The sequence below is a fragment of the Drosophila novamexicana genome, unplaced genomic scaffold, assembly GCF_003285875.2.
Source record: "Drosophila novamexicana strain 15010-1031.04,08,12 unplaced genomic scaffold, DnovRS2.1 tig00000003-arrow-arrow-pilon, whole genome shotgun sequence".
NCBI lineage: Eukaryota > Metazoa > Arthropoda > Insecta > Diptera > Drosophilidae > Drosophila > Drosophila novamexicana.
Genome location: NW_020824764.1, coordinates 27,098 through 51,309, shown reverse-complemented (window position 1 = coordinate 51,309; position 24,212 = coordinate 27,098). Strand labels below are relative to the sequence as shown.

General features: G+C 38.8%; 4 protein-coding genes and 1 pseudogene across 4 annotated transcripts; 3 read left to right on the top strand and 2 right to left on the bottom strand.

Annotated features, from left to right (window-relative positions):
• Nucleotides 1–7: 7 nt before the first annotated feature.
• LOC115758482 (peroxisomal biogenesis factor 3-like) lies at nucleotides 8–1,185 on the bottom strand. The gene is given in 3 exon segments (XM_030699536.1): nucleotides 8–109; nucleotides 111–573; nucleotides 576–1,185. Coding segments are annotated over 3 exon segments (1,125 nt in total). The 3' UTR covers nucleotides 8–57.
• Nucleotides 1,186–1,950: 765 nt separating this feature from the next.
• On the top strand, nucleotides 1,951–2,901 carry LOC115761024 (annotated as a pseudogene).
• A 580-nt stretch (nucleotides 2,902–3,481) lies between these two features.
• LOC115771301 (protein disulfide-isomerase) lies at nucleotides 3,482–7,006 on the top strand. Its single transcript, XM_030717332.1, has 2 exons — nucleotides 3,482–3,645; nucleotides 5,435–7,006. Exons 1-2 carry the CDS (start codon nucleotides 3,504–3,506, stop codon nucleotides 6,772–6,774), a joined length of 1,482 nt encoding a protein of 493 aa, XP_030573192.1. The 5' UTR covers nucleotides 3,482–3,503; the 3' UTR covers nucleotides 6,775–7,006.
• Nucleotides 7,007–7,440: 434 nt separating this feature from the next.
• Nucleotides 7,441–12,381, top strand: LOC115759383. Its single transcript, XM_030700665.1, has 7 exons — nucleotides 7,441–7,785; nucleotides 7,914–8,123; nucleotides 8,191–8,562; nucleotides 8,633–8,969; nucleotides 9,215–10,208; nucleotides 10,272–10,945; nucleotides 11,467–12,381. The coding sequence occupies exons 2-7, from the start codon at nucleotides 7,915–7,917 to the stop codon at nucleotides 11,950–11,952; spliced, it is 3,072 nt and encodes a 1,023-aa protein (XP_030556525.1). The 5' UTR covers nucleotides 7,441–7,785; nucleotide 7,914; the 3' UTR covers nucleotides 11,953–12,381.
• Nucleotides 12,382–12,404: 23 nt separating this feature from the next.
• Nucleotides 12,405–17,153, bottom strand: LOC115760222 (coiled-coil domain-containing protein 63-like). Its single transcript, XM_030701826.1, has 4 exons — nucleotides 16,639–17,153; nucleotides 12,922–13,430; nucleotides 12,681–12,855; nucleotides 12,405–12,621 (listed from the first exon to the last, which is right to left on the bottom strand). The coding sequence occupies exons 1-4, from the start codon at nucleotides 17,151–17,153 to the stop codon at nucleotides 12,405–12,407; spliced, it is 1,416 nt and encodes a 471-aa protein (XP_030557686.1).
• Nucleotides 17,154–24,212: the final 7,059 nt, after the last annotated feature.

Genomic DNA, 24,212 nt, shown 5'->3' with positions numbered 1-24,212 from the left:
TAATCTTAGTTGCAATTGTCTTTAGCTTAGACTATTTATATCTATTGTGGCTATAGCTTAGCCAGAGCTAAAGGTCTCGTAAACATTCGCGCCCAACATTTTCGATTTCGGATACCACATAGAAGCTAAGCAACTGGGTGGGCAGATTGTGTGGCCGCGCAGAGCTGTCGTAGCCGTGCGATGTAAGTCCACTGATAATGGGTATTAGTTTGGCCAGCGCGACTAGCACTCTATTAACGTCCAGCAGATTGTTTGTGTTGCTCTGTTTGCTCTGGCCATTAATGGGCTGCTGCTGCTGCAGCTCACCGGGCGCCAAATGTTGCAGTGTGTCACCCATGGACTCCGCAATGGCATCACAACTGAGCACAAAGCCGCGACTCACGTTATGCGCACACACGCCAACGCAATCCTCACTCTCGAGCAGATCAAGCGTCTCGTTGTACATCTGCTGCAGCAGCGGGGAGCAATTGAATCTCTCCTGCAGGCGGGTTAGATCTGGCAGCAGGTACTTACTCATCTTGGAGTTGGGATCGTTTCGTGTGTCGCCATTGATGGACATTTGCAGTGACCAGATATCTGCTCCGTATCGGCCAAAGTCAGTTGACGCGTCAGCGGCATTGACTTGAGCACTTCCACCACTTGACTGCGTATAAATCGCGCCAGATCCCTGATGCCATCGTGCGTGATGAAGTGGCGTATCAGGGACAAGTATTGCTGTTTTAGTTCGTCGGTTATTTGCCGCTGTTCCGTCATAATATCCCGATAGATGTAGCCACCCAGCAGGTTGAGCTGGACACGCAGCGCAATGACCAGCATCGAGGAGGCATACACAAAGGTAGCCAGCCGCGTGAATGATACAATTTTCATTTGCTCCCACAGCTCCAGTTTGTTGGTAGGGTTCTGGCGCAGCTGCTCGAGCAGCTCGTCCGTGCTGCACTCGTGTAACACCGCCTGGCACATTTCCTCGCCCATGCCCAGTATCACCTGATTGCAGGTACGTTCCGTCGACTCGAAATGGTGCATACGTCGCGAACGTTCGAAGAACTCGCGCGCCTGCCGCTCCTGATACTCCACGAGCTTGCGCTGCGCATAACGTGCCGCATAGATGGTGCCTCCCACCAGAACCCCAGTTACAACGAATTTACGTCGATGGCGTGTCAGAAAATCTTGCAGGCGCGACAACATGATGAGGCTCCTGTCCTCCACACTAGTAAAACCTTTAAGTTAATCGGGGCGCTTCTTGGAATCGCGACAGGTGCCTGCTTGCCTCCCCTCTGCCTCTGCGTTCAGCCTATATAACCGCCCCTGCAATATGAATACTTAATGTACAAAGTTTCAATATTTTAGTGTGAGTCGAACCCGTCGGTGACTTTGGTCAGAACAGATTAGATTAGCCTAACACCGACGAAATACTCACAAATTCTTTGCGTAAAATGTTTGATGACAACTATGCCGTTGTTTGTTTCTGCTTTTATTTTCAGTGCGGCCCGGCCCCAAGTGTCAAGAAATTTTTTATTGATTTCGGCTTGGAACTTTGAATACGTCGGCCCTTTTCCTGGTCGTGTTTATGCACGGCTTGCGCGTGCGGAATGTGTTGTAATGTGGGGTTTATATTAAGTGTCTCTCTCTTTAGGCCAGCATTGTTGGTTTTGTCCTTCGCTTTTACTAAACTTTCAGTTTAATATTGTTGAGCACTAAAACACTTGTCTGGGTTTCTTTGTGCATTTGCGCCCAAGCAGGGCTGGCATGCGCTTGTTGGACAGGGTTGGTTTTGGTACCGCGAGACAGTGAGCACAAGATTGTACAGCACTGCTCTGTGTCAGCTGTGTTTACGAACACTAACTACACAAGGGAATTAATGAGTTCCAGCGAGTTATTTGTAATTAAATGCCTACCTATGTAAATGAAGCGTTTGCTTCAGTTTATTTGCTTGAGTTCATTGATTATTTTGATGACCGTCGTATGCTATCACCGTACTGTGCCTAATTTGCTATTTTCAAACACTGGTTACCAAGAAAGTTAGCTGAGGAAGGGTAGACGGGCAAGCACACATACATGTGCATGCATAAGTATGCGCAATACCCTCTGCTGTAGTGGGCGGCAGTGTTTACAATGTCGTCGACGGAGCGTAAACTAATTGTGGTCACTGGATTTGGTCCGTTCGTGGGCCATGAAGAGGTCAACGCCAGCTGGGAGGCTGTGCAACTGCTGCCCGAGCTGCTTAGCTACGAGGGCACCGACTACCAGCTGGAGAAAATAATGGTGCCAGTGGAATATGCGGCCGTAGATGAGGCAGAGTAAACAGAAAATTTGGCAGCGGCAGCCAGAGGCAAGCATTTATATATTCGATTTAATTGAGCGCCGCTGACATCATTCCCCCACATTCGTCGCAGCTGGTCGTGCATGTAGGTGTCTCTGGCGTGGCCAAATGCGTTTATGTGGAGAAACTCGCCTATAATCATCAGTTTCGACGACCCGATAATGCGGGCCAATATCTCAGCAAAAGCACTTGCTGCCTGCCTTACAATGGAAACGCAAATGTTCTGCGCTGCGGCCTGAACGTTGATAAGATTGTGGAGGCTGTAAACTAACCTGTGATGAGTGTGTGGCCCCGGCGCGAACAGTCAACAATAAGGCTCTGGAGGCCACGAAGGCGTCCAAAAATGCTGGCGGCTTCCTCTGCGGCTATATCTATTTAAAATCCTTAGACGTGGATTCCAAGCGGACTTGTTCGTACATGTTCCGCCCATTGACAAGCCTTTCAGCTCTGCGCAAACATCAGAGATTCTTTCCAAAATAATTATGCAATGTGTAGAGCAATTAGCTGCCTGTGGATCCCAGTGAAAGTATTCGATTAGTGTATTTTTTGTCAGTGTACTATTTGTATGAACAGTTGCAAGCTTATAAAAACCTTTATTGTTATGAGGAATTTTGAATTCTATAGTATATGCATGGCAATACTCTTCAGCTCCTTTTGTTATTTTATATAAACAGATAACGTACTAGATAATACGTTTTTATTACATTAGTCTATTTTTGTTTAATTTCTACGTGCCGACAGGTTTATTGTACATGCATTGTTTTGTAGTATTGTTGCTTAAATCGAGAGGAACAGTGCGTTTTATGTCGATACAGCCGCAACGATTTCCGTATTTATAGAAAAAAAAGGAACAATTAATTCAAATATCGCAGCTTTTCTTCGCCATTGTTAACAGTTCAGCGCAATGTTAAGCCAACAACATAACATAAAATATATATGAACTAAATGAGTCACAGTCGTTCTTTTAGTTCAGTGATTCGTGTAATCGAACTTATTCCGAACAACTCGATACATATTTGGAGCCAATGTTCTGTCGCTTGGACGTAGACGATTTCATTTGGAATTTGGCTTGCAACTTGTACGGTAGACATTTTTTGTCTTTAGAGTTGCGCTAGTGTGTGTCTGTGTGATAGACTTCTACCTACAAATAGGCATTTATATATACTAATATTAAGTGCCCGCGATGAAATTCCTAATCTGTGCACTACTCGCGGCGTCCTACGTGGCGGCCGCTGATATTAAACTGGAGGAGGGTGTCATCGTAGCGACGGTGGACAATTTCAAACAAGTGATTGCTGACAACGAATTTGTGCTCGTCGAGTTCTGTGAGTATTCATTTGCAACATAATTTACATAAATAAAATGTGCCGTACCGGCCGCTTAAACCGCTGCCGCTTCATGGTGATTCATGAAAATCGCCAAGGGGCTACGTGGTCTTTTGTGAGCAAGCCCCCAGCGTGATGCTCCGAAACAAGATATGTCTGCGTGGCAGTTTAGCCACCAGTCGGATTGTTGTTGCTAGTTGGCAAGCTTCCTTTGGCTTGTGAAGGCGGGAAGAGAACAGAAGTTTTAGTTGTGAGAGAAAATTCATTTGTATATATATTTTTTTTGTTTTCACATTTAATCGTTTATCGCATATCGATGATTTTGCGGATATTGGCTTGCGCTCTGCCCTCTCCTTGCCTATCTTTCATTACTTTTGTCGTTACTCTCTCCTTGCATACGACCATCCCTCTTGCACGCAATGTGCCAGCACCTGTGCGCAAGCGAGCCGACAGCTGTGCTGGCATTTGTTGCGCGTAAGTTTTTAAATGTTAAAGTGCTAAGCAAAAGTTGCGCGTCATCATAATCAGTGAAGATTATTCTTCGGCACATTTCCCAACAGGGTCAGCGCGGTTGGTGTTTGCCAGCTGAAGCTGACGCTGCGTTCCTGCTCTTATCTTTGGCTTCTTGGGTCCGCGCGGCGTCCTCAAACCGAGATAAGGTCGGAACAGTTTCTATTTCCATATGTCTCAGTTTTATCAACACGGCAATGCAACTCTGTTGCGTTGTTCCGGGCGTGGCTATATTCCGCCTACTCGCTGCTTAGTTTCTTACATCCGCTTCATCAATATGGTTTTAGAATAGAAAAAAGTTGTCAGGCAACTGTCGCTTGAAACTGGGTTAGCTAAACAACTTTTCGCCGCTATTCCGTCAAGAATCTCTGTCTCTTTTGCGCTGCTTTCTATTCTGCCTTGCCCTTTTTAACACCGTACGCCGCTGCTTAATGCGATCGCGCCTGCGCAGCGGCAGAAGTTCATTCAACTCTTTATTTTGTATTCGCTCTCTGTTTCTGTTGCTTTTATTGTTGTTGCGCTTTGAGCGCGTGCTAAACAGTACAATGCATCAATATGGCGGCGGCCCTGTCTGCGGTTTGTTTATGCCAGCAGTTCATGTGTGTGTGTTTACGCTACGTTTCAAAAACGCACAAATCTGGCAACGTCAGCAGATCCAATACTTGACCACGAACAGATAATGCCTCCCTGATTCACCTTGCAAATCTTATCTGTGCAACTTTTACGCTCATTTGACCATTTACCAAGGCCACGTCAGCTTAAGCCGCAGATAAGAGAGTGTAAGACGTTGTCAACTCGCATTATGTCATTGTCTTTCTATATTTATCTCTCTCCCTCTCTCTCTCTCTCTGTGTTCCGCCATATGCGTATAAAATTGCAGCTCTTCACAACTCAACACGTGGAATTTGCATAATATGCAACAGCTGCTGTTCCATGTTAAATCTGGCGTGAAAAATACCCCACCACGCCCGCCCAACACCCACACATTTGCGACAATTCGATTTTCCATGCGAACGCTTCGCTTAAGCGAGATTGATATATGTATCTGAAGTACTCTACATATCTACATAAATATTTGCTATTTATAATAGATTTATTAATTGCTTGAGCTTACATTGAAAAACTGAAATTTAACGGTCTGTTTAGTTTCAGAGTGCATCGTAATAGTTAAACTAGACACGCTCTAAACTATTTATCAACAATTTTCAATTTATTTTTACTTGAATAAATGTGTGAAATATTTACTTATTTTGTAATATTTGTTTAATTTTTGTTGCAGATGCACCCTGGTGTGGTCATTGCAAGGCACTGGCGCCCGAGTATGCCAAGGCCGCCCAACAGCTGGCAGAGAAGGAGTCGCCCATTAAGCTGGCCAAGGTCGATGCCACCGTTGAGGGTGAGCTGGCCGAGCAGTACCAAGTGCGTGGCTATCCCACGCTGAAGTTCTTCCGCAGTGGCTCGCCCGTGGAGTACAATGGTGGACGTCAGGCCGCTGACATTATTGCCTGGGTGACCAAGAAGACTGGCCCACCAGCCAAGGATTTGACCAGCGTTGCCGAAGCCGAGCAGTTCCTGAAGGACAATGAAATTGCCATCATTGGCTTCTTCAAGGATGTGGAGTCGGCGGAGGCCAAGATCTTCACTAAGGCCGCCAACGCATTGGACTCGTTTGTCTTTGGTATCAGCAGCAATGCCGATGTGATTGCCAAATACGAATCCAAGGACAATGGTGTCGTGCTGTTCAAGCCATTCGATGAGAAGAAATCGGTGTTCGAGGGCGAGCTGAGTGAGGAGAGCCTTAAGAAATTCGCTCAGGTGCAATCCCTGCCATTGATTGTGGACTTCAACCATGAGTCGGCATCCAAAATCTTCGGCGGCTCCATCAAATCGCATCTGTTGTTCTTCGTGTCCAAGGAGGCTGGCCACATTGAGGCCCATGTTGATCCATTGAAGGAGATTGCCAAGAAATACCGCGAGGACATTCTGTTTGTTACCATCTCATCTGATGAGGAGGATCATACTCGCATCTTTGAGTTCTTCGGCATGAACAAAGAGGAGGTGCCCACTATTCGCTTGATCAAGCTGGAGGAGGATATGGCCAAGTACAAGCCCGAATCAGCCGATCTGACACCCGAGTCGATTGAGGCATTCCTCAAGAAGTTCCTCGACGGTAAACTGAAGCAGCATCTGCTGTCACAGGAGCTGCCTGAAGATTGGGACAAACAGCCCGTCAAGGTGCTCGTCTCGAGCAATTTCGAGAGCGTTGCCTTGGACAAGAGCAAGTCTGTGCTGGTTGAGTTCTATGCACCATGGTGCGGTCACTGCAAGCAGCTGGCCCCCATCTACGATCAGCTGGCTGAGAAATACAAGGATAATGCCGACATTGTCATTGCCAAGATGGACTCCACTGCCAATGAGCTGGAGAACATCAAGATCTCATCCTTCCCAACTATCAAATACTTCCGTAAGGACGACAACAAGGTCATCGACTACAACCTGGACAGGACCTTAGATGACTTTGTCAAGTTCCTCGATGCCAACGGCGAGGTTGCCGATGCCGAGCCCGCTGAGGAGAGCGAGGAGGAGGAAGAAGCGGCGCCCAAGAAGGACGAGTTGTAAACCAACAACAACACAATTAATCCAAGAAAAATAACAACAGCAACAACACACACAACCACACAGCAACAACAAATAGCAACGTACATTCTGTAGTTTATTCTTGTCTTCGGTCGTGGATCCAATTCCAATGAGTTTTTGTCATTGCCCCCAGTCCTGGCCGTGGCACAATTTAAGTCCCAACTTGTTTGCCTAATAAATAACTTAATTTAGTTGTGATTTGCAACAACAAATATTTACGCAATTTCACATGGTAGCGCGATGCATTTGGCAGCGCCTTCGCCGCGTTTCAGTTTTTGATATGCGTAGTTTAGAATTCAGTTTTATTGAAGCGGTAACCGAGAAATCAAATTGATAAATTTTTAATGTGTAATCTTCTAAGTTTTCTATTTTGAATTTGTAGAAGCATTGAGAAAGAACTGATTAAGGACTTAATAAATAAAGTTGGCAACAACATTAAAAACAAATGAATTCATGCTATCGCGTATTTTGAAATGAATGTAATATTTAAGACTCAAGGTTTATTGATATGTGTAATAGATATTCGTAAATATTTAGGCGAGTTTTAAACAAATATTCATATATATTTTTTATTTTTATCCATTTGAATAATGTATTAGATATAATGATTGAATTTTTAGTCAATTGGAATACCCGCCTTTATATTTGTATTTCGCGGTTTTGTGTTTGCACTTTCCAACACTGTAACATCAGAACTATGTGGCGTATTTGGTATTTTTATATGTTCGTACTGCGGCCACACTTTACACGAATTTAAGGCCAAGTGTGACCGATTAAATGCATTTTAGTGTGTATTTTAGCAGTCAACATTCTAAAACTGAAATGGTCAAAAACAAACAAGTGCCAATTCACAAACAGAAAGTAATGTAAAAAATGTGCAAAATACAACAAATTCATTGTGAATTCGTATCTGGACTGTGTGCACCAGCGACATTTGTAGTGTAGCGTGTACTGCGAGCGCGCCGCTGCTTCATTACAGTTAACATTTTTGCGGTAGGTGTGTGTGTGTGTGTCTATGTGCAGGTATATACATATGCATGTAGGGCCAGCCAATGCTAACGGGACTTTCTCTTCAAAAAAGTCAAAATTTTGTTGATTTGCAACCTTCTCTTGCATTGCAGAATGATGAGCAACACACGAAACAATTGCATGAATGTTGATGAAAACGTCTCTGTCGCAGCCAATCCCGGCGGCGGCGCGACACCGTCGACCGTGATGCCGGAATTTGTGCACCTGACTGAGACGCGTCGGTGTATTTATAGAGCGATTGCCGCCACTCACGATGACAGCTTCAACAATGTTATGAATCGACTGCTCCGACAATTTGAGTGGTAAGTACATGGCCCTGACTGATTCACATTCTCTCAATTAATCTCTTTGCCCAACCCCACCTAACAGTGCCATACGAGAGGAGCTGGATTGTGCACAAAACTCACCGTTGATATGCCGCAAACTGGCGCGCAGTATAATCGGTCTCACCGACCTTATCTACACCCTACAGGGCCGGCGTATGCTGGGCAACAGCAGTTGGCATCCTTCCTGTGACCGTTGGTGCTATATTGTAGCTAATTACATTGCCTGTGAGCTGTGTGCCGCGCAGGAGCGCGTGGAGAAGGAGCAGTGCATCATTGAGCGGATCGGCAGCATGCTCAGTCTATATGTTGACGACAATGATACGAGCTCTACTGTGCACAAGGAAAAGACGCTGCTCACGCTTATCGCCATACCAAAGCTGTATGGCCAGGCGAACATCATCACAGTTTTCTACAGGTTGGCTTTATATGCTAAGACAATAAGATTATTGCATATTATATATTATAATATGCTGACTCCTTTTCAGACGGCTCTTTCCGCAATGGTCCTCAACATCGGGCCTGTTTAGTCAGGCGGAGTTGCCCGATAAAATATACATCGAATATATTATCATATTTTATTACTGGCAAAGGCTGGAGCGCGATGAGTCGACCAAGCAGCGCATTTTTGAGTTTGCGATCAAATTTATGCGACCCGCATGCACGCTACCTTACAACCCCGCCTACATAGAGCATTTGCCTAAATACAGATCACCCAGCACGGCCACACGTTGCATTTTGGAACATCTGAGCCTTCAAAAGTGCTGCAGAGGATTGCATGCTGCCAGCAAGATGGACAATCGAACGCTGCAACCAACAGATTTAGTAAGTTGTTTATCAGAAGTCAAATGTGTGATTCTTTGACCACCATGATGTCTTAGTAAAAGGTCTGAGTTGGGCTGAGTGTGCACGTTATCCTTCCCCACGCAGTTAGTCGCGTGCCAGGTGAAGGCGGGCGTGCCTCTGCTGCCCATAAAATGACTTCAACATTTATCTGAGTACAAGCACATTAATGTTAAAAGTCCAATGCATCGCCAGGCAATTTATTGATACACTTTCTTTCACAACAGATACTTGACTCCGATGAGGAGGATACAGCCTCTGAATCCAGTTTAGGGTTGGTCGGTGTGTTGCTGTCAGCGTCAACGGCAACACAGCTTCCACCACCGCCAGCTCCAGATCTGCCTGACTTTCTAAAGCGCCTTTGCCGCAATGCCAGCTACTTGGAGCCAGTGAAGCGCGCTACGGCCTTGTATCGCGGCATTGATCCCACGTGCGAAGTTGTGGATCTCTGTGAATCGGATGATGACGACGAAATGTTCTCACTAGACTTTAGCGTGCCCGCTAATGTGGATGGCAATGGCTCCAATTCGAACGAGGCGGCGGGAATTGGGGAAGATGATTATGTGCCCATAACGCGCATATATCCCATTAATTTGCGAACGTATCAGCGCGCCACAAGCAGCGGCGCAACCGCGTCTACGCCTGCTGCGACCTACACAATGCCGCGTATCGTCAACAGCTACAGCTGCCGTCGGGATAGTCTGCATCTTGTGTCTACAACACAAACGCCGCCACATCTTGTCGATCAGTGCGTGCAAACGGCCGAGCAGGAGGCAGAAGCACAACAACATTTAGAACAAGAGGAACAGCTGCAGGAGCTGGACTTGAATGATGATGCCATATCTAGTTGCATGCTTTACTCCGACTCCGATAAGGAGCTCTCCGCCAGCACTTCAACCCCCAAACTGCACTACAAAGCCTTATTTCCCCGCAGAATAAGCATCAATGTCAGTAATATAGCTGAACCCAATGACAATCACTACTGTCATCAATCATCTAGTCGTAATAGCCATAGCAGCGAGGCGTCGCTGCACAAAAAGCAAGTCACTTTCAGTGTACAGCATTTGGGCGCCTCCAACAGATCCCAGTTTAGCAAATCCTTTAACACCATTAAGCCATCAATTAAAAATTATAAAAAGTTAAATAACACATCACTCTCGTCGCTGACACCAAGCTCGTCCATGGACTTTATTGAATCTCTCAAGTGGATGGGACGAAAAGGTAAGTGCATGTTGATATCTTTAAATATATATATCGAACTAAAAGCTTTATCTCAATATTTAGAACATTTACTCGCCGGCCAGCGCATGTTTAGCAAATTGGAATCTAAGAAAATCTGTGATAAAAAGACTACTCAATCGTTGTCTTCCTGCAATCGACGTGGGCGGCAGGTTAAGCAGGCACGTCCGTCAGCCGCTATCGCGAACACGCCCACGCCCACAAGTCAGCTTACGCCCACGACAAGCAATGCTTCTAGTGGCACACCGACACCACAACCGAAGAGGCAGCAGCCTCGCGGCCCACAACGTTCCCTGCCCACACCACCCGCCTCCACGCACAGCTCGGTTGAGACATGCCATCGTCGAAGATCGACTGATAGCGCACATAACTCTATAGACGTTGATCGGGTGCAGGCATTGGCCAGAAAATATAAATTTAACCGGCGCAAGTTTGCTGATACGTCCACGGAGCATGTCGATTTCTACAATAGTCTGCTCCAGCTTCAACGCCGGAAACTAGACGAGAAGCGAGGATCCAGTGTTATAAAGTCACAGTCAGACTTAGATGCAAAACTCAGAAAGCGATTGCATGCATCGAATATCGAACTACGCAAGGATATCGAGAGGCTAGAGAATGAGGTGGCAATCATTAAAAGCTTTGCGGCGCAGGTGCATGCAAAGAAGACAACGATGCCAATGCCTGTTGTAAGACTGAAGCGCATCCACGTTGAAGACTCGGTAATGTTTATTTATTTATTAATATTTATTATTTTATTTATTAATAGTTGACAAAACGAGTGTCAACCTAAATAATTAATACAAAAGAATAGCAAAATTAAGAACTTAAACCTAATTAGTATACAAATATCCGATAATATCATCACCGACACGATGGAGGTATATTATTCAACCGTTCGGCCAACTAACCTTGTTTCACCGCTAAATTTGTCAGAGACGTGATTTAGAGTCTACAGATTAGATGAAAACTATTAGAAGTGAAGAAAATGTATTACATACAAATAAAAATAATCTTAAGTAACTTATTATGTTAGAATATAATAAGTTAGCAAAAAAGGGGGAAAATTGAATGAAAAACTTATAGAAATTTGAAATAGGCCATAGAATGTTATAGCAATAGTGATAGGAAATAACCGACCCCGCGGGGGATGTTGATAGCCTGTCCGGCAAGCTAGTGATGCATGCCTTGTTCCTTTACGTATAACATGCTCATAACACACACACCTATTCTGTATGCGTAGGAGGAATTGGCTCGGCCCAAGGACCTAAAGTTGACCAAACGACGCCGACGACGAAAGCAACATGGCTGGAGCCGGATTAAGAATGTTAAGAAAAAGCTGGCCCAGCAAAATATTGCAATTTGGACTGCTCCACCAACTCCCACTTCTGCTATTGCTCCTGCCACGGACTCTGTTGCTCCTGCAGCTCCTGTTGATTTCGCCGTTTGCGCGTCGCCAGAACCGGACTGCATTGCCGCCTATGTAACATTGGCAACAAATGGCGAGTCCTGCAGCGAAGAGGATGCAGTGATGAACGCAATGACAACGCAAGAGTGCACGCTCAGTCGAGAGGCGGAACCGAGCAGTGTTATTGCCGCACATGAGATCGAAGTGGCCTCCAGTAATGTACCTGTGTATTTGCTCAATGGCGAGAGCCGCGATGTGATGACGCCCGTGCCACCATCCATGTCCAGCGACGCTGCTACATCGGAACCGTATCATACGTGAGAAGAAGCTGGTAGACGCGCTTGTGGAATCCAATTGGCCACTGGCCACTTTTAACTGTAGTCCATATAAATACATACATATATATCTCTATATTTTTTGTTGATGTTTAAAACGAAGCCTGTTAAAACTATTGAAAGAATATTTCGTAGTATTACTTTAAGTGTATTTTTAGAACTGTTGACCTTTATTATATTATTAATTGCAAAAAATTTTGTGCAGTGTTTGACTAATGGACATTGCACTCCAAAGCTTTATGTTTATATATTTTATTTGTATAAAAGTTGTTGTAATTTATTATTTTATACACTCAATTTGAACTTAATAAGTTAACGTCCAATGCAATAATCTTAAACATGAAGTTAGTCACAATTGTTCAGATTGCTATATTATGTGCATTATTTTCAAGTTAATTAAATAAATAGTTAATGGTATTTTCCTTTTCTGTATTTCAGCTAATGCTTCATTTTAGCCGATTCCCGTATATTAAATTTGGGCACACGGTCCTTTCTTGCCAATATCCTGTTGGAGTTATCCTCAATGTTAATCGTACTGATAATTATATTCACACGACGCTCAATGACCCCAACGAATAGCTTCACATTATGGACAGTCAGGAAGGTTCTGGAGCTGAGCACATTTAGTATGGGTGCATCATCGCAGGCCAGTAATCTGTATGTTTTAAGAAACCTTCAATTTGTAGTACCCTACGTGGACTTATGTAATCTTACTTGAATATGTCCTCAATACCCTTGAGTAGCTGCTGCAATCGCGTGCTCAGATTTTGTTTCTTTTCGCTGGTCTCTTTGGCCAGTTGCTCAATACGCACCAGTTCGTCATTTAAATAATCCAAGGCCTCTGTTTTGAGCTTCAGTTCCTTTTCTGTTTGCTCCGATTTTTGGCGCTCTGGGAACGCAGCAATATTATAATCATTAGCCATTATACAGTTATGACAATAATGCATCGACTTACCAATCTGATCGGTTAAATCCTGTGTGGTATCATTAAGTACCTCCACTTCGTGACTCAACTCATTCACGTAGCTGAAGAGCGCAAAGTTTTCATCTTCCTGGCGCTTGAATTGTGCCACCAGTCGTTCCGTGTCATCTTCACCATAAAGCTGTTTAATTCTTTCAATTATCTCTTTATATTCAAATAGCTGGCGTTCATAGTTGTCCTTTTGATTCTGTTTCTTGTCCAGCTCACGTTGTTCCAGTTCGGGATTGACGCGTTTCTGACCCTTGATGTCGAAGAACTTTTGCAATTTGGCATCGTGCTCCAAGCGACGCTGCATTTCTCGCATTTCCTGTATATGCATCACCTTATCATTCTCGTTGCGGTCCTTCAGCACTGATAACTTCGTGCACAGCTCTTGGCGTTGATCAAAGGCCATTGTTGACTGATCAATTAAATCCATGATGAGCTTTTTTCCGTCGTTGAATTGTGTAACCATCGATTGCCACATGTCGTTAAAGTTTGCGCTGTTTAAATAACGAATGTAATATATGCAAGACAGGTATTACAAAAGTTTCGATATTAGAGCCTACCCTATATTTGGTAAAAGTTGTTAGGCATTCTCCAAAATGTTGATGTAACCTCAAGATTGTCAATATGATTGATTGTCAATCGATAGCAATTGAAAAAGGCGTAACATTTCAAAATCAGACGTTATTTACGCCAAATGTTCAAAATAGGATTCCTTTGTGAAGTCAACCATTTTTTGGAGTGTCTCAGCCAATTAATGTCATATTTTGGAATGTTATACCATTCAGAACCTGTAAGGATTAGTACTGTCGATTAGCATTAAATTCAAATTCGAAATTTTTGACAAAATTCAACAAAATAGCAAGGGGTTACATCACGTTTTTTGTGATGTCCTGGCGAGTCCTGTGTCAATCAACTCGTATGGACAGGGACTGTAATCTGCTCAAAAGATATCAAAATCGTCCTTATCTTTTCTTTTTAAAGGACATTAAATTGGTCACCTTCAGGACCACTCTGATGACCTTTGGATAACATGTCCTCGCCCTGCCAATTTAGAATATGTAATTTTTGCCTGCAAAGATCAAAGGGTGTAGATCGGCCGTATCCTTACCGTATCCTTACCGATCATGATATCCATTTGCCAACAGTGAGTCCTTATCGTCCCAATTCAGTATGTTTAATAAAAAGGACGAAAGTCCTTCAGACAGCCTAGATATAAGTACAATTCTGTCGTAAATTATCAAAGCCAGCACTCGGCCGTATCCTTACGGATCCTGACAAGTCCTGTGTCAAACAAATCGTATGAACAAGGACATTAAACTGTCCAAAGGACAACAAAATCGTCCTTGCGTTTCAGAGATATGGCCAATTTTCTAAAAAGGACATTTTTTAATTAGCCATAGCTCGGCTAAATCCTTAAGGATATCGGAAGGATATACCGTGTTGAACTCGTGGAGAGCAGGACTATCGATTGGCATTCAAGGATTTCCAAGATTCGACAAAAAATTTTGCCGAAAATTTTCCTAGGGGTTAGTCGCAAAAGTGGCAAAAATCGAAAAATTCGGGACTAACTTGGCCATTTGAAGGACTATCGGGATGTCCTTTGGACAGTAGATAGTGCTCGACCTCCCATTTAAGAAAATATAACAAAAAGGACGAAAGTCCTTCAAATGGCGAAGTTTTTAGGACAATTTTTGCAAGAGAAAATAGGCCATAGCTTGGCCATATCCTGGCGTATCCTGACAAGTCCTGCGGCAAATAAATTGTATTAACCAGGACTACCAACTGGCCAAAATTCATTATGATCGTCCTGCTAGTTTTGAAGATATTCAAGGATTTGTGTTTTCGGGCCATTTCCGTGCGCTCCGGGATGAAAATTTCACAAGTAAAAATACAAGTCCTGGGGTTCTTAGATGACCCCATATTTTTTTGATGCAGATCGATGCATGGGGTCTATGCGATCCTAACGCACCATGTCCTTTGAAAATCTGCAAGGACATGCCCGAGTTATGGCCAATTTTCCGATTTTATAGAATTATCTATATATTTAATTTAAATGTGTTTTTATCATTTCAGACCGCCAGATTAAGGACTATAAGGACCTCTAAGGACCTCCACGAGTGACAAAGCAGATTTTTTAAGGATCGGACTTAATTAAGGCCAGATTTAGTTAATTTAAGTTTAAATAAGCTAAAATTATAAATTATGCTCGTTTTGTAAGCATAAAAAACAGCAATTTTATAAATTGAAACATAAATAAATTTAAAATAAAAGCGAAATTCCTGTTTTTTTATTTAAAAATTCAAAAATCAACGGTTTTTAGAAATCCATTGCATACCGCTGGCGCTGGAGCTCTGTCGTTTTGGAACGTCATATCATCGGCAACCGCTGGCGCTGGAGTTATGTCGTTTTGGAACGTCATATCTCCATCGGCAACCGCTGGCGCTGGAGTTATGTCGTTTTGGAACGTCATATCTCCATCGGCAACCGCTGGCGCTGGAGTTATGTCGTTTTGGAACGTCATATCTCCGTTGGCAACCGCTGGCTGCCGAGATTTTTCTTAAAATCTGCCAAAATACCAGGCGAACAGAAATGCCCAGAAGGTCGACATCAAATATTTTTAGCTTCCCAGAAGGTCGACGAGTGGTTTGAATGAAAATTTTCATTGCATAGCATTAAGGGGCAAAAATGTAACTCAATTAAAATGAGTGCTGTTAATTAGCAGTCTATGTAAAATGAGTGCTGTAAGGCGGCTGCTAAACAACAGCTGCAGCTGCAGCTAATTTAAAAGGGCTCCTAAAAGAAAAATCATACATGTTTTTGGACCATTTTAATGCACATTTTGCAGGGATCTGATCCTTTAGGTACCCAAGGACTATATCGATGATATGGTGTAATCAAGGATATGCTAGTCAACTAGGAACCATCCAGGGGGCTGCTGTTAAAGAAACGCATACATATTTTTGGACCATGTTCTTGCGTATCTTGCGAGAATTCGGTCGTTTAGGTTCGCAAGGACTATATCCATGATTTGGAATTATCAAGGATATATTAGTCAACTAGAAACCACCCAGGGGGATGGCTGCTGTACAAAAAAGGATATTTTTTGATCATATTTTTGCTTATTTTGCGAGAACTCGATTTTTTAGGTTCACTAGGACTATATCTATGATATGGAATTACCAAGGATAAACTATTTGGGAAAAAATTTAGAATTCGATTTTTTGAATGCTAATCGATAGTACTTATCCGTTCGAGTCCATAATGGTATATCATTCCGAGATCGGTTGCAAAATAATATTTGCAGAGATGTCCCGCAAAATCATGAGAATAGTTTAACATCTAAACCGAACGGATTTTTGGCAGAATTGTTTATACTTTCCTTCGATTGATGGTGTAATTAACTTTCAATTATAATAGGGATCCCCACGAAGTTCAAACGGTATAACATACCAAAATCAGACGGTATTTACCCGAGATATTAAAAAAAAATTGTCGAAAAAGCTTTGATTTTCGAACAGAATCTGTTTTTGGCAAAAAACGTGATGTAACCCCTTAATTTTTTGCATTTATGGTCAAGAATTTAGAATGTGCTTTTTTGAATGCTAAGGATGAAAAAAGTTTTACACCAGGCGTTGTACAGACGACCAATCTCCGTGCGGGGTGATGTTTAAGAAGAAACGCTATTTTTTAAGACGCACTTACCGATCTTGAAGCATATGGTTTATGGCGTCACGCATTTTGCCGTTCTCGGTTAGAACATCGGAACACTTTTTGTTGACCACGTCGAGGCGATTCTCTAGTTTGACTACGCTCTTTTGCACCTTACAAATGGTCTCCTTGTAGCAATTGTCGGGCACTTCGTTGCGACGCAATGCATCTATTTCTTTTTCCATTTTCCGAATGTGTCCCTCTAACTCCCACAAATTGGTGCGTTCGCCTTGGTACACCCGTTGCAGTTCGGACTGTTGATTTTGCAGGGTTGCCAAGAGTTTCTCCTTGTTGGTATTTTTACGTGCATGAGTGCCGCCCTCCAGGGTTTTCATTTCATCCTTAAGTTTGTCATATTCCACCTGCAGAACGTTAATCATGTGATTTTGCTTTTTCAGACGTTTTGTTTTCTCCTCTAGCAGCCCACGCAGGTCCAGCTGCAGGGCACGGTGCTGGCGCTGCAGACGCTGCAGCTCTGCGGTGGCCAGTTGGTCCAGTTGGTCAGTCATTACGAACTAAACTTGCCTCTTATTTACGAAAGCTAAATAACTTGCTACACGGCGTAGCGCAACCAGGCAACCGCAAATACGGTGCTGCCAGATGTGCGCATTTTACTTACCATTGCCAGTTGTGTCTAGGAAACATCGACCAAGCTGCCAGATATGTTAATGAAGGTTGCATTTTGTGTTTAATGTCAAATCTGAAATCCATTTAAGTTATTGAAAAATAACATTTTTATTTTTATGGTAAAAGTTTATTATTTGTAACTTTATTTTTTAGTTTGTTCTTTGCCTTTTGTTTTCATGTTTAAATGTCTATAAAGTATATATAATATATATTTTTCTGCATTTTTGTAATTTTACCATTTGTTTTATTTTTTTTCTCAATTTTTTTTGTTTAAACTTGCCAGTTTTTTTGTTTTTTAATTTCTCTTTTTTTACTTATTACATTTGCATAAGTTGTCATGTATAATAATTATTTATTAATAATAATTTATTTGTTGTAATTATAACTCGTTTACTTGTTCATTTATAATTTCTCTTTTGCTTTGCTCCATTCTCAATTTTCTGTTCGTCCTGTACCATAATATTTCTCATATGCCGTCCATATACGACGCCCAGTTTGGCCAACGAAACAAAGTTTACATGTTCGCCATTTTAAAACTGTCAAAATTTAGCCTAGACTTTCTTGATATTTATATTATATTATTTATATATATATATATTTTTATTTTTTTTTTTTAATGATGTTATTGTTAGCTTTTGCCGCGCGGTTGGCCTAACTGCTGTTGCTTGTCGTTCGTAGACTGTGTTATCATTGTTAAGAAAGGAAAATGGGTATAAAAAACAACAATTTGATAAAAAGGCGCAAATTATGTTTATATGTAGTTAGTTCTTTTGCTGGCTCTACTATTTGTTATTGTTTTTGTTTGTAATATAGTTACTTATAAATATGTTGGGTTTATTTATGTATGTTTTTGTATGTCATAAATAATGTTTAATGTTAAACTAGATTTGGTAATGCATTTTTACGTCTGTTAAGTATTAAAATATTTGCATAGTTTGTTTGTTTTAATTTGCTTGCTTTCATAATTAATTAATAGTTCATTTGATAGCTTTTAATGTGTGGATTCAACAATTTTTCGCGACCTTGGGCGAAAAATTAAATTGAATGTAAATATAAACATATATATATATATATATATATATATACATATATACATATATATATATATATATATATATATATGAAGTATATATAGATATATTTGTAATGTTTTTCGGTGTTTACTTTCATCCTTTTGTTTTCATGAACGAATGCACAAATTTTACACACTTCGCCATTGAGTTGTTATTATTTATAAATTGTATTTAATATACACATATGTATAGTATATATGTAGTATATATATATATATATATATATATATATATATATATATAAAGACCTTTTCTTTGCTATTTTAAATTATTTTATTTAATTGTTCAATACTTGTGTTTCCTTTTAGTTTTCTCTATATACTCGTAAGTATTTCTTTTCATTCTTTTCATCTACATTGCCTATTAGTTACTTTTTTTTCATCTGCGCTTTATATGTATGCATGTAGTATGTATGTATGTATAAATATAAATTTTGTAATATAAGTAAGTACTTGTATGTATGCATGTATATGTGTATATTATGTATGTAGCTGTGTGCATATTAAGTTAGTTTCAACTGGTAATGGATGTGTCTCAAAAATTGTCGTTAGAAATATACGTATGTATTTGTGAATACAGATTGGATACCTGGTGCATTTCATGTAGCTGTGCTCTAAGAATCTTGAATTAAGTTGATTTTTCCCATATCAAACTTAAGAACTTTTCAGAGCACATCAATTTTGAATTGTCGCTTTGGCCGATTTGAAAACATATTCCAATAATTGAGTATTATTAAATATTGCTAGCAAATGCCTAAAAAGATTGTGCTCTAAAAATACGTAAGTACATATTTAAAAAGCTTGCACTGAATTGTGTAAACAACTTTAAAATATTTGAACTTTGATGCAAATGTTTTGGAAATGTATTCTTTTCTTTTAACTATACTCTTTTTTAATGTCACTTGTTAGTTTGTTTGTTTTTTGTTTTTTTGTGTGTTTTACTTTGATTTTGAAACCATTTTACATTTAATATTTAATTTTTGTTGTGTTAATTTATAGGTTTTTGTTTATTTTAGAGCATGTTGAAAGCATAAGAATCATTTCATTTTGTTATGGGGGCAAGCTTTCTTTAATTTCACTGCAGACTTTTTTGAAAGAATGAAATTGTCAAATTCAATTTGTCAAATTTACATTTTGCTACAAATGTTATGTGCAAGTTTGGGTAGGTTCTTTTCTTATTTATATATGGCATTTAACTGCTTTTATTGTTAAGTTCTTTTTGCTGCTAATTTTCTTATTGTTTTCGTTAAAGGTGCTCTTCAAAAATGTCAAATAATACCCTAACTGCTGTTATTCAATTTTATTTAAATATAATTTGTTGCATCTTGTGTGTCTTAATTGCACAATATCCATGTTAAATTAAAAAAAAGTATATGTAGCATTGAGGATGGAAAGAGGAACCAGTATGTCGGTTTCATATTTAATTATCCAACAATCCTCAAAATACACATTCTTCTTTGTAAATAAGAGTTTGAGTTTGACTTTTTAAATTCAAGTTATTCAATTTGCTTAGGTAGTGTATGTCTATGTGTGTGTGTGTGTGTGTGTGCGATAGTGCATACTGCTAATTACGGACGGATTTCTAAACAGAAATAAAATATTGTGTTCAAGAATAAGCTGCTTCATGCGGATATAGTTATCGAACGCAACTGAGACTGCACTTTAAGATGGCAATTCAAAGGTGTGGGTTGTGTGTGAGTGTGTGTGCAGGCTAAATTCTAGACTAGCAACTATCATTAAATAATTTATAATTTGTAATATTATTAAACCCTTTTAGGTAAGTATCATTGGGCTTTGTGTTTACCTATATACAATATAAATTCGCTTTGACCTTTTGTTTTATTACACTTAGCCTGCTCTCAACTGTGCATTTAGCACCTGCCTCTTGCATCTGTATCAGTATCTAATATTTGGCTAAGTTCTAAAAGATAACATTTTATCTACAAAAAATAACTTGGGGCCTTTACATTTCATTTCAATTTCATTTCGTTTCATGGCATTCTCTTCAGTTGCATTTCCACACCTCATTCACTTGTATAATTGCAAAATTGGCTTATAATGCTTGTTGACCTTAGCTCGCTAATAAATCTTTGCTTTGGTTAATAGTAATAATAATAATTGTCATAATATATTTATATATATATATACATATATATCATAATATAATATATATATATATAATTCATCGCCTATATAAATATGACAAGATTTCTTTACTTTTTAATGTTTTGTTTGCTTAAAAAGTTTTTGTTTGGTTTTCGTTTTCAATAATATTTATTCATATTTATTAAATGCACTTTCTGAGCTTTCCTACAAGCGCCGCCAATTATTGTTGCTGTTTGTTTTTTATCAACTTGCTTTGTTGCTCTCCTGTTCCTATACATATACCTATGTATATGTATCCGTGTATATACATATATATATTTAAATATATACTTTCCTACTACTGCACTCCTGTCCCGACTATGCCCATTTGTTGCTCTAAAGACCTATATATATATATATATGTATATATATATTTATGCAAATTCTACGTGTATGCAAAGCTTTAATGTTGTCAAGCTAAAACTAAAAAGAAACGTACTTAGTGCAAAAGCTTGAGGGAAATGTAACAAAAGATAATAATATAATATATTAGAAATAATTATTTTAAATTATGTTTTATAATTATTATTATTATTATTATTATTATTAATATTATTATTATTATCATTATTATTATAATTGTTAATTGCATGTTTTACCCTGTATCCTATAAGTTATTCGTGTTTTGATTTAAACAAACCCAAATGCTATCAAGGCAAAATGTTCTAGGCCTAGCGAAAAAGATATGCACCCTCCCTTCTAATTGGGCCCGTTTAACTATGTATGTGTGTCTCTAACTGGGTTGTTGTTGCTGTTGTTGTATTAGTTGTTTGGTTTTGTGTGTAAAAAACTAGTGTATGAAATTTAGTAGTCCATGGTTATGGTGGGGTCATTTTAATGTGCTTTGCTCTAGTTCTATCGTTAATCGTTTATCATTTATCGTACTGTCATTTTTAGTATAATTTCTTTTAGTTAAATACCTGCAGAAAAGTGTATCTAAATATATTTTTGATTATTAAGTTCTAAACTTGGACTCATGTGTTTTTGGTTGTTGTTGTTCTTGTTGTTTTTGTTGTTGTATAAGTGTTGTAAGCTTCTTTCACTACTTTGTCTAGCCTTGTCATTAACTAGCATAGATTAATTAATTAATAAGTTAGTAAGTTGATTTTAGTTATTTTCTATAAATAATAAACATTCTATAAGAATGCTCTCATAATAAAAATACTTTATGTTTAGGACTAAGTGTATGTAGCCATTATAAGTAAGTATTCATGTTAATCTTATGATTTAAGTTTAAGGAACGATCATCGATAAGAGACTTCATTTTCTTTTAGTAAATATACAATGCTTAATATTAAGGTAAATTTTGTTTTTAGTAAATTTAATGTAAATGACCAAATTAGGACAAAGTAAGCAAATTAAATTGAACTATGCGATATGCGAACGAATTTTTTGGAACCCAACAGCTTGAATAGCTTATTAATTGCACAGAAGTATTGTATTCTTATCTACCAAAATAGGCTACAATGTCTGCTCTAAGCTGTTACTATAAGTAACATCTTTGAGAAGCGCCGAGAAGAGCGCTAGCTTTATTTTAGATTGAGAACATGATCCTTCCTTTAAGAAAAAAAAATGCATACATATTTAAAGATCTACGATATACGCGTTGTTTTTGATATGATGTGCTTTGTATATTAAGTTTATTAATGTGTTTAGAACGCGCTGTAGATTGTTTTGTAACAAAATGATTAGGAAATTTGAGCAGTAAACTGTATTTTGGCAAAATTTGCAAATGCAAGTGCCAATTTGAAATCTCTCGTGGCTGCCCTCATTACAACAAATTGGACGAAACCGGGCGAATCTTTATATTGAGTTTGCCCAGCATTTCTTGGTTTATGTAATTCCAATTTTTACGCTCTATGCTCAAGGTACAATTGTTTTTTCTTTTTTCTTCGTTTAGTTTCATTAATTCATTCAATTCGACATATGTTTTTCTTTTTTTTTAACGTTTCGCATCACATTTCATTTCGAATTTAAAATAACCTCTCAATATTAGCAATAATTATTTATTTGTTATTGATTATTTTGTTTTTTTGTTTTTTTTTTTTTTTGTTTATTTTTATTTTTTATGTATCTTGTATGCATTAATTTTGATTTGGCTTTTTGGTTGCTTGTTATCACCGCTTTTGAAAACTAAAACGTAATATTTTGTAATATTTCGTTATTTTAAGCAAAACTAGCTGATTTATGAACTAAGGATAAACAAAAAAGTCAAACAATTTATTTGATTTTTTTTTTTAACGTTCAAGTCACAGCCCTTATTATGTTTTTCTTTTGTTTTCAAGTTTATAAATGCGATGAAATTATAACAAATTTGGTTATAGAAAGTGATATGGGTTAAATGTGCCAAATTTTCTGTCCATAGTTCTGTAGGTCCGTTCAGTTAGCTCAAAGCTTTGCCAATTCACAAGCCACATCATCACACTTGAAAAATAATTAATGAAAATAAAACAAGTTTTCTTTGGTATTTTGTAATTCTCAATTTGTTTATCGCTTTTATTTGTTCTGCTTCTTCTTGATTTAGTTCACCGTGTTACGTATTAGAAATAATAATATGTATGATAATTTAAGTTTTAGTATATTTGTGTTTATGTTTTCGTTTTCTCTTTCATTTTTGATATATAATTTGCATAATTTTGCCAAAATCAGTTTTTTGCACTAAGTTCTTTTTTATTATTATTATTTTTATTTAAATATTGTGTATATAGTCTAAAACGTTTTGTATAATAGCATAGAATAATAATAATAATTTGTTTTTATATAATTAGTTTAAATACGTGTTCGTATTTTCAATACAAAATCATAATGCATCATAATTGTAATGATAATAATTCATAATACATAATAATAATTACTTTTTATTATCTTAATAGTTTGACTCTGTATTAGGTTGTTTTTTTTTTATTATTTTGTTTTAAGTTTTTATGCAATAATTAACTTGAATTTGACTAGATTGATTCATACAAGATCGTAAATACATATAGTAAGAGTGTGAATGAGCGTGTGTGTGCCTGTGTGTCTGTGTGTGTCTGTGTGTCTGAATGTGTGTTGCTCTAGTAAAAATCTAGATTAGCATTTTGAAGCTGTAAGAATTGGGGCAATGCAGTTTTTCAACTTGTTTAACTACGGAATAGTCGCTAAACCCAATTGATAATAATTATGCATTTAAATTTAAGTATGTATGTATGTATATAGTTATATGTAAGTATTTTTTGTATATAATGCATTTTGTTGCGGCTTGCATTTCCATGCTATTTTTCATTGCATTTTAGGGGGACTTTCCTCCGCCTTCAAGTGTTGTTTATATTTACAAGATATTAGGCGTAACATTTGGTAAAACAATTTGATCAAAACTGAATACTTTTAGTAATAGTTTGTTTTCTTTATTCTATTTTATTTGTTTTGAAAAGACGGTTGCAAACCAAAAAGGAATTCGAGGGTAATTAAGCTAGGCACCATTAGCAAATACTTCTATGTATGGGGCCACTCAATATAACTATCTTGGCCAAACCGCAAGCTATTTAATACTGTCCATATCTTTCCGGCTAACTGGCAATGTTTTTATTTTCTTGTGTATTTTTTTGAAGGGGATGGTGAGAGGGAAATGTGAAAAACCAAAACTATTGATACATATTTTGAACTCAAAAGTTAAGTAAAGTATTTGCACAAAAAGTATATATTGCACTGGTAACAAAACTAACTTTAACTTTTATAACAATTTGTT